This window comes from Anomaloglossus baeobatrachus, chromosome 11 (genome assembly GCF_048569485.1).
Source record: "Anomaloglossus baeobatrachus isolate aAnoBae1 chromosome 11, aAnoBae1.hap1, whole genome shotgun sequence".
Taxonomy (NCBI): domain Eukaryota; kingdom Metazoa; phylum Chordata; class Amphibia; order Anura; family Aromobatidae; genus Anomaloglossus; species Anomaloglossus baeobatrachus.
In genome coordinates this window covers 144,312,442-144,323,237 of record NC_134363.1, presented here as the reverse complement: position 1 = coordinate 144,323,237, position 10,796 = coordinate 144,312,442, and the positions used below count along the sequence as shown (strand labels likewise).

General features: G+C 46.3%; 1 protein-coding gene across 1 annotated transcript in view; it reads left to right on the top strand.

Moving 5' to 3' along the window:
* Positions 1-200: 200 nt before the first annotated feature.
* The window catches only part of FOXJ3 (forkhead box J3), a 23,038-nt gene continuing 12,442 nt past the window's right edge, over positions 201-10,796 (top strand). Inside the window, exons 1-5 of the mRNA XM_075327314.1 lie at positions 201-290; positions 2,625-2,699; positions 4,976-5,059; positions 5,530-5,631; positions 7,947-8,075. Coding sequence (XP_075183429.1) covers positions 201-290; positions 2,625-2,699; positions 4,976-5,059; positions 5,530-5,631; positions 7,947-8,075 — 480 coding nt within the window. The remainder of the gene's footprint in view (positions 291-2,624; positions 2,700-4,975; positions 5,060-5,529; positions 5,632-7,946; positions 8,076-10,796) is intronic.

Genomic DNA, 10,796 nt, shown 5'->3' with positions numbered 1-10,796 from the left:
GCTCATCTTGATGAACTTAAATGATCTGTCACCAGGTCAAAAGTGACCAGCTCTTGCACTTAAATTATTCCCATTTCTCTCCCACCTTTTTTTTTTTTTTTCTTTTTCTGCATTCTAAATACAGTTCCAGAGAGATGGGGCCTTTTCATTCACTACTAATTAATAGCCTTTACCGCGGGGGTGTCTCTAACCGAGTAGTTATGCGGGACAGCCTAAAGACTTGCCCCCGAGGATCTTGTGATCTATTCCCTGTTAGTAAAGACAGAAAATTACTGCTACTTGAAAAAGCCGTATGTCTGGAACAGTTTGGATTTAAATATTAAAAAAAAAAAAAAAAAGAGAAACCCAGACTGCTCGGGAGTAAATGGAATAATATAAGGGCATAAACTGGACACTGATGTCCTGGTAACAAGTCATCTTGAACTGTAGAACATTTTTTTCAAGATTTTTTACAAAGTGGCTTTTTTCATTTTGTGTAGTAAGGGAATAAAAAGATTGACACCCTTTAAAAGCTGATCTGTTAAAGGGAAATACACATTAAAATGAAAAAAATCCTGACTTCAGACATGACTTTATGATTTCAGAATGGGTGCTGCCTTGACTATAGTATGTACGTGTGTGTGTGTGTGTGTATGTATGTATGTATGTGTGTATATATGTATGTATGTATGTATGTATGTGTGTATATATATATATATATATCTCTCACACACACACACACACACACACACACACACACACACACACACACACACACACGTGTGTTTGTATGTATATATATTATATTACACATACATACATATATAAATATACATATACACTTTGTGTGTCTGTAAATTATATATATATATAACTTTGTCCTTTAATGAATCTTGTTGGCCAGGCTTTAGTTCTGATAAAGGCCAATCCTTAAAGGGAATCTGTCACCAGGTATTTGCTCCCCCATCTGAGAGCAGCATACTGTAGACTCAGAGACCCTGATTCCAGCGGTGTGTCACTTACTGAGCTGTCTGCTGTCATTTTGATAAAATCAATGTTTTCTCTGCTGCAGATCTAGCAGTTTTATATAGAGCTCATGAATCTGCTGGACTACCTGCAGCACACCAAGTAGTCCTGCAATGAAAATCTCCTGCTGATTAAACAATGATTTTATCAAAACTAAATCAAGCAACCCAGTAAGTGACTTATCGCTGGAATCAGGATCTCTGCCCCTACGCTATGCTGCTCTCAGGTTCGGTGTCAAAAACCTGGTGACGGATTCCCTTTAAGATAAATCGATATTAGACCACTGGGACTTTGACAACAAGCATCCCCTGTGATCGGCAGAGGTGTCTGGAGGAGTAGGGCGCCATACGCTGTGTAGTGGCTGTTCCTGGGTAGTGCAGCTCACCTCGTGTTAATGTAAATACTGTAAAACAAAAAAAAATCAGCATTGCAGCTTTTGCTTCCCTAACCTCTTGAAATGTGGTGACCATTCATGTGCCATTGCAGGAGTAGCTAAGAAATGTTTTTGTTTTTTTTTTATGGTGCGTGTTTGGGATAGATTTTAATAGTGGTTTGGGCCAAGTCCACAGCAGCTTTCACCCCTCTAATGTGTATGCTATAGTGATGGATATGGACTGGGGTATCCTCTTCTATACATTACCTGACTTTGTACAGTGACTTCTCAGATCTTCCTGAGTGGGTTTCCTTCTTCCTGATGATGCCCACTTCCACACCAGGACTTTTTTTGTTTGTCTGAGTGGAGCAGTTGTGATAGAATCACAGTTTTCTCTCCTGGAGATCTAGGAGTGCTCAGAATGCTGAGCTGTGTATAATCAACCCACACACCTGATTGGCAGCTCTCTGCGTGCGCTGCATAGTGATAGGCTGCTAATCAGTGGTGGGTTGGGCTAGGAAGCATAAAACACCTAGTCCTGTAGTGATAATCTCTTGCAAATAAAACACTAATTTTATTGAATCCGCAGGACACAGTCTAGTAAGGGGCAAATCACTGGAATCGGGGTCTCTGCCCCTACACATTTCTACTCTCAGATTACATAGTAAAAACCTTGTGCATTTCTCAGATCTATATTTGTATAGTTTATGGCTTCTGTGTTTTTATGGATATTGCAGGGAAAAAATAAAACCTTTACAGCTCCAATCAGAGGAGGAAAAAAACAAGATTGTTTTAGGGCTTATAACTAAAGTGCTCGTGTCACCAGGCGGCTTCCGCCCGTATCAGGGTGCCATTACAGTGTCTTATTAAATGGGGGTCCGGCCGCAGGTACCTGCACTGATCCCGAGAAGGGTGGCCACATTCTCAGTATCTGGACCTCCACCCATCATACACTCATCCCCTATCCTGTGGGGAGGTGATAATCCACCCTTCTTGGAATGAACTCTTCTAAATGCCCCCCCCTTTAATGTTCCTGTACAGACTAATGTATCTCCATGGTAACAGACAACAAACAGATTCCATGTAGTCAGACGGTGTGGGCTTCTTTCCTCGTTTTGTTCTCCTAAAATTGGGTGATTGCGATATCAGACTGGTTTTGTGGAGGCGCCTGGATCTGAGTTATAGCTGTGGAAACACAATGTTAGGATCGCTGTTGACTCTTGATATTTCTCCTTCTTCTCCGCAGAATTCTATACGACACAACCTGTCATTGAATAAGTGCTTTCTGAAAGTGCCTCGATCCAAGGATGACCCTGGAAAGGTAATGGTCACCGGCCTGCGGTGTGGGGCGTCTGCGTGGTCCCGTGTCATTTGTGGGGGGGGGGGTGTAATTATTATCGGTGACCCATCAGCACCTTAATATAATAGCATTAGATGGGTAGAAAACCACAGACCTAAAGTGCAAAGAAGCATTGTACATCTTAAGATTAATGATTGGGGTTGTCTTTAGGTAAGTTTTCGTTACTTCTTGCTATGCAGCATTTACGCATGTACAAGAAGACTATGGCCAGCAGCGTCTGAAGATGATACTGCACGCTGCACACCCGCAGGGGTCTTCTTCATACAAAATCTCAACTACAATGTCCCACACAATTTAGGATCTATGACCAGCACGGTCCTTAGCAGACATTGTTGTGACCCCACTTCAGGAACAGGTGTTTTGTCCCATGATGGGAGCCTGTGCTCTAAAGGCCGCTTTACACGCTGCGACATCGCTCAAGCGATCTCGTTGGGGTCACGGAATTTGTGACGCACATCCGGTCGCTTTAGCGATGTCTTTGCATGTGACACCTATGAGCGATTTTGAATCGTCGCAAAAACGGTCAAAATCGCTCATCGGTGACATGCCCCCCTATTCTCGAATATCGCTGCTGCTCGGTGTACGAAGTAGTTCGTCGCTCCTGCAGCAGCACACATAGCTCCGTGTGACACCGCAGGAACGAGGAACATCTCCTTACCTGCGGCCGCCCGCAATGAGGAAGGAAGGAGGTGGGCGGGATATTACGTCCCAATCATCTCCGCCCCTCCGCTTCTATTGGGCGGCGGTTCGGTGACGCTGCTGTGACGCTGAACAAACCGCCCCCTTACAAAGGAGGCGGTTCGCCGGTCACAGCGACGTCGCTAGGCAGGTAAGTTGTGTGACGGGTCTGCGCGATATTGTGCGCCACGGGCAGCGATTTGCCCGTGTCGCACAACCGATGGGGGCGGGTTCGCACGCTAGCAATATCGGTACCGATAACTTATTAGCTGGGCTATTGTAACACGAAAGATAAATAAGTAGTACTCGGTGCATGGCACTGCAGCCCTAAGGGTATGTTCACACACAGCTGTGTTAATGCTTTTTTTGTTTCTGCACGAGGTCAATAACAGGGAAAACAAATGCAGTGAAAATTGAGTGTATTTGGCCCTAACCCATTTTGATCTCATCAGTAGAAATGATGAAATAATTGACCTGCCGTGTTATTGTAGCAGCTCCTGCCAGGCGATTCGTGCTGACCAGACCGGTAATCCGGAGCCTGGCTGCACAGGAGTATCTTCAAAAAAACTAATTTAAAGATCCAGTCGGGGATCATAGGCGGAAACCAAACTAGTCCACTGCAACCCCCGGCCAGTTCTTCCCGCCACCGCTGCAGATGATTGACAGGTGTCTCAATCGCTGTAAATAAAGGCGATCCTGCAGAAGCGCCAAGAAGAGGCATCCGGGGGTTGCGACAGACTGAAGAACCAGCCGGGGGTCAAAGTATGTTTTCTGGGAGGCGCCGCCGGGGGCTTTTTCTGGGAGGCGCCGCTGGGGGGCTTTTTCTGGGAGACGCCGCTGGGGGGCTTTTTCTGTGTGCAGGACAGTGCGTTGTGCAGCCAGGCTCTGATCCATGGTATGGGGAATATGAATCACATGACAGGATTTTTTCAAAAATATGCATCACAGGTCGAAAAATGCAAGGAACAAAAAACGCACCATGTCTATTTTAGAAATCAGATTCACTTTGCTGTAAACAGGCTTTTTTTTTTTTTTTTTTGCACCAAAGATACACAAAAAAAATGCATCAAGAACATTGTGAATGTTTTTCTTTTATACCAGAGGCTTTGTTTAGGTGTCTGTTTTTGTTGTACGTGTTCTATTCTATGTTTTTCATTGGTATAATCTACGGGCGTGTTTACACGTAGTCTGTTTTTTTTTTTTTCCTTGACCGGTTCGGTTTCTTTTATTCTAGTTTTGGATCACACACCTATTAAAGTGAATGGATGAGTCATAAAAAAATGTATAGTACTCCGGTGTCTTTTATGTCATCCGTCTGCTGTAATGTTTTTTTTTTTTTTTTTTACTGTCTAATAAACAAAAAAAGCGTGTCCATTTTTTTTTTCTCTTACATATGAAAATCTGATCCAGCAAACAAACTTTTTCTGGGTTTTTTTTTTTTTTGGTTATTTTGTTGTTTTTTTTTTCTCTGACACTTGAATGACACCTAACAGAAATGTACGGCTATTATTCCCAAAAGTGCATGCTTTTACATTTTGTTCTTTTTTTGTTCTTTTTAGGGTTCTTATTGGGCAATAGACACAAATCCAAAGGAGGATGCACTGCCAGCTCGGCCAAAGAAGAGGCCGCGATCTGGAGAGCGGGTATGTTACAGTTTTTGTGCGGGTATGTCGGGTACGGTGCACATTATGTGCTGGTGAAATGGGAATTGTATAATGTTATAGTAATAGAATCAGAAGTCTATAGGGTGTTTGTCATCTAGTTTTCTATCTTTTGGCTTTGCCATTACTTTATGATCGGTGGGCGTCTGTCCTCAGCCAGGATGAAGCTCTGCGGCCCCTTCTCTGTTTTTTACTTGCAAAGCCGAGTCGTTATTAAACCTTGCAGAGGTACTTGCATTCAGGAGCTTGATTCCGGTGCAGAACGGCTGCGGTTCAGTTATGCCTGTTGTGCAGCCCTCCCATTCTCAGGAACATTGGGGGCCAGAAATCCTTGCAAAATTGACATTAAAGTCACTCTTTCAGGATGCCAATATCAGCTTGGAGTATCAACACAGGTGCTTTGTAACGAATACCAGCCATATTAACGTTTTGCTCTTCTTTCCCTCTCTCAGGCCTCTACACCATACAGTATAGATTCCGATTCTTTGGGAATGGATTGTATAATCTCTGGAAGTGCCTCTCCAAACATGGCTATCAACACTGTGACTAATAAAGTAAGGGTCAGAATTGCCACCAAGTGAACTATGTATTCTTTCTTTTGCAGCATTTTATTTTGGAAAAATTAAAAACATAGACTCCGCTAATCCCGGTACGGTTAAATAAAAAGAGCCTGTGGTGAAAAGGGGTGCAATAGGGTCTTACCAGATAGATAAGGAAAGAGATGGTGATTTATTGTACAAGGATCACCACACCTAGAACAGCATGTAATGGTGGAGATAACTGCAGCACTGGAGATTCAGGGAGATAAAAAAACATCAAAGGAGACCGGTTGTCATCGCCGCGCTTTTCCACCACTCAGAGAACGAAAATTAAATCACCCGAGTCTTTATTGAAAGAGCTAATGCAAGTCAATGCGTTTCTGGGGTCACAACTCCCTTCCTCAGGACAAAATCATTTTGTCCTGAAGAAGGGGTTTGTGAACCCAGAAACGCGTTGACTTGCATTAGCTCTTTCAATAAACACTCAGATGACTTAATTTTTGTTCTCTGACTGGTGGAAAAGCGCGGCGATAACAACCGGTCTCCTTTGATGTTTTTATATTCCCAGTATGATAACAGAAGACATGATTTTTATTAACCAGTTCACAAAGCAGGAACCAGTCAATTCATCTGAATCTCCATTCAGAATGTAAAACAACTGGACTGGCCCTATTGCTCAAAAATTCTGCACCAATTTCATACTATTATTATTTATTATTATCATTATTATTATTATTATTATTATTATTTTATTTTTATTTTTTTAAATACAGAACTCTCCAAATACCCCATTTTCCTTCATGGAGTCAGTTAACTTTTTTTTAGTGGAAAACCCCTTTGTCACTTATCCAAAGGATAGGTGATAACTTGCGGATCGGTGGATAATCCACCGCTGGGACCCGCACCAATCAGTAGAGCGGGGAACTTTTATTTCTGTTAATAGATGTTGCAGCATGTCGGATGCACGACCGTTGCAGCATGTCGGATGCACGACCGTTGCAGCATGTCGGATGCACGACCGTTGCAGCATGTCGGATGCACGACCGTTGCAGCATGTCGGATGCACGACCGTTGCAGCATGTCGGATGCACGACCGTTGCAGCGTGTCGGATGCACGACCGTTGCAGCGTGTCGGATGCACGACCGTTGCAGCGTGTCGGATGCACGACCGTTGCAGCGTGTCTGATGCACGACCGTTGCAGCGTGTCTGATGCACGACCGTTGCAGCGTGTCTGATGCACGACCGTTGCAGCGTGTCTGATGCACGACCGTTGCAGCGTGTCTGATGCACGACCGTTGCAGCGTGTCTGATGCACGACCGTTGCAGCGTGTCGGATGCACGACCGTTGCAGCGTGTCGGATGCACGACCGTTGCAGCATGTCGGATGCACGACCGTTGCAGCATGTCGGATGCACGACCGTTGCAGCATGTCGGATGCACGACCGTTGCAGCATGTCGGATGCACGACCACCGCCTCAACAAAAAGAGGAATGAATGGAGCGCTGTCCGGAAATGTGCACTGCCACTCCAATCTATCAGTTGGAGTCTCGGTCAGACATCCACCAATCAGCAAGTGGATAGGTGATAACTTGTTTTAATCGGACATTCTCTTTTAAATGTTAAAAGCAGCCAGAATTTAATATTTAACCCCCAAGGATATGTAAAGGGAGAACATGGTTTTAAATAGAGAAAGAGATGGCTCATGCTGGGATTTGCGGGGCAGGCGCAGTCCCCCCAGGCGGGGCAGGCGCAGTCCCCCCAGGCGGGGCAGGCGCAGTCCCCCCAGGCGGGGCAGGCGCAGTCCCCCCAGGCGGGGCAGGCGCAGTCCCCCCAGGCGGGGCAGGCGCAGTCCCCCCAGGCGGGGCAGGCGCAGTCCCCCCAGGCGGGGCAGGCGCAGTCCCCCCAGGCGGGGCAGGCGCAGTCCCCCCAGGCGGGGCAGGCGCAGTCCCCATGCAGGGCAGAGTGGCTAATTATTGAAGTCGGGTGGCCATAAACAAAAATTTAAAAAAAAATTGCTAAAGGAGCCTCAGACACAAGCCCTGCAGATGTTGTGCATGCACAGTGTAGTAATTAAATCAGCAGGATAATTTTAGAGCCTTTTTTTCCCTACAACCCGTTGACCTCTTGTAACTGTAAAGTGTCATTCCCCGTGTGAGCCGCCCCAGGTCATGTATCCTGATGGAGTTGCTTTTCAGAAGGCCTGGTGACAGCACAATGAGCGCTGTGATGCCTCTGATTTATCATCACCCAACTCTCACAAAAACAATTCATGAAAGTGCTGACAACTTGAGACGTGTAAATAATGTGTTGTTTTTTTTTTCCTATTTAGGTAACTTTATACAACACAAGTCAGGATGGCAACGACAGTCCTAGAAGTAGCCTTAACAACAGCCTTTCTGATCAGAGTGTGGCGTCCTTAAACTTGAACAGTGTGGGCAGTGTGCACAGCTATACACCGGTACGTGTGCGTATACCTCCCCGGATCAGCACTGACCCATCGCCTACAAGGTGGTGCCGGGTGATGCTGCAGGCAGACGAACGTTCACCGTGGCGTCTCCAAACCTTCCCGTCCTCACACGTGCTCTGTATGAACCTGCTCTCATCTCTGTACAAAAAATAACGCCCCTTGTGCTATTGCGAATGCTGCTTGGCCAGAAAGGCCGTACGTCTGCCCCTAGTATCACTCTCCATGGAGTGTGTTTCGGACAGTGAGATCAGAACATGCACATCAGTAGCCGCGGGAGATGATTTTGTTGGACTCCTCATGTTCCTCATGACTCAAAAGTTAATGGGAATAAATGTGGTTCTTCTGCGCGGCCATAAATAACCAGATGAGATGAGTCCAGGACCATAAATATTTTGTATGGGTTATCAACGCGTTTCATAATTTGATCTTGATTGTGTTTTTCCTGATGAAAAGGCTTGTGTGCCTTGAAACGTGTTGATGAATAAACCATACAGAATATTTTATTATCCTGGACTCATCTGGTCATTTATGACAGTGCAGAAGAACCACATTTCTTCCATTCATCTGTCTCCGGTGCCGTCACCCGTGGGTGTGCAGCAGCTGCTATGTATCTTGCAGTAATTGTCATACCCAACCTCATCGGGTAAGGAGATTCCCAATCTTATCAGCAATGTGTCATTAGATACAACCCTATGGCCAGGGCCACACGGGGACTAATGTGATCCTCGCATGGCACTCGGCTCACGCTGGCAGCACAGCGGGAGCCGAGTGTCACTGCAACTGAGGTCCGATCATGCGATCAGACCTCATCTGCAGGGGGCGGGGCTGGGCTCTGAGGAGGGGCGGGGCTGGGCTCTGAGGAGGGGCGGGGCTGGGCTCTGAGGAGGGGCGGGGCTGGGCTCTGAGGAGGGTCGGGGCTGGGCTCTGAGGAGGGTCGGGGCTGGGCTCTGAGGAGGGTCGGGGCTGGGCTCTGAGGAGGGTCGGGGCTGAGCCCTGAGGAGGGGCGGGGCTGAGCCCTGAGGAGGGGCGGGGCTGAGCCCTGAGGAGGGGCGGGGCTGAGCCCTGAGGAGGGGCGGGGCTGAGCCCTGAGGAGGGGCGGGGCTGGCCGGATTTATTTTCCTCTCTTCTCCGTAGCCGCCTAATTCCCTTCTCACACTGCACTCACGGTACACCAGTGTACTGCGAGCGCAGTGCAATTTTCTGTCGCCCCATAGACTTGAATGGGTGCGATAGAGTCTCGCATTGCACCCGCAGCATGCTGTGATTGTTTTCTCAGTCCGATTGGGGCCGAGAAAATAATCTCTTGTGCGCCGAGACACAGGCTAATATTGGTCCGTGTGGAATCTGATGTTTTATCGCACACCACTCGCTCCGATTTTCATGCCATGTGGCTTAGGCCTATTGCGCGGTTTCATCTACCTTTTAAATTTGTTCCTCATCGCTTGAAGGAGCAGATACCGTTTCTGCTGCTTTGCTGATGCCCGTTTATTCCCCTCCTGTGACAACTCATATCCATGCTCTTGAGACTTTGCTTGGAGACGGTGCAAACCTTCATGTGACGGCATGTATGGATGTCATCCTGGAGGAGCTGGACTACCGGTGGCCACCAGCAAAACCCAACAATAGGAAAAATCAGTCAGAAATGAGAAGAGCAGAGTGACTGTGGACACCACCTTCCAAGACGTTCCATCTTGGGGTTCATCTTGCCTTTTCCTCCAGTTCTTCTCTTGTCACTTTTATTTCCACCGATTCAGTTGACATTGATTCCCAGTCCCTTCTGCTTCCCAACGGGACAGATTGATATCACAGAACTGTATATGCAGCATTCATCTCGCACCTTACATAAGTCTCCAACACTTTTGGCACTTTGGTGTATTTACATTGGAAATGTCACTGATGCTGTAGGACGCGTCACATAGCTGTAATTCTGGCTGTGGGAATCGCTAAACCTTTGTCAGTCGGCAAATAATACTCGCCGCTGTGTGCTGATCGGGAGATTTACCTTTCCTACACGTAACAGAGTAGAGCGATTTCTGACCTATATAGCCCGACATGCCTTTATTAATGAGCGTGTCCCATAATGGACTTTTATTTGGGATGATTGATTCCTGATTATTGGGGATCCCAACAAGCCACCCCATTACTCTCCTGACTGCACAAAAAAAATAAAAAAAAAAAAAAAAGTTGTAAATGTTAGCATAAATATGGCTTGCACCGTAATTTGTACCCTTTGCAAGCACAATTGTTTAGAAGCTGCTTCGGTTACAGAAGCCCTGACCACAGATCTTTAAGTTCTTAAACAGAATCGGTCACCAGTTTTTGCTATGTAATTTGAGAGCAGCATGGTGTAGGGGCCGAGACCCTGATCTGGTGATGTGCCAATTACTGAGCTGTGTGCTGCTGATTCAATAAAATCAGCGTTTTATCAGCTGGAGACTCACTATAGGACTATGTGTCTCCTGCCTTCTTTTTTTGCTGTTTTGTGTAACTCCAACCGCGCCAATGATATGCAGCTTTTTGCCTATGCACAGTGCATGCATAAAGCTGCCAATCAGTGGTTATACATTGCTCAGTATTCTGAGCACTGCTAGGTCTACAGGAGATGAAACTGTGATTGTATCCCAACTGCCGCACCCAGTAATCTAAGTGACACATCGCTGGAATCAGGTTCTCTGTCCCTACATTATGTCGATCTCCGATTTACATTATAAA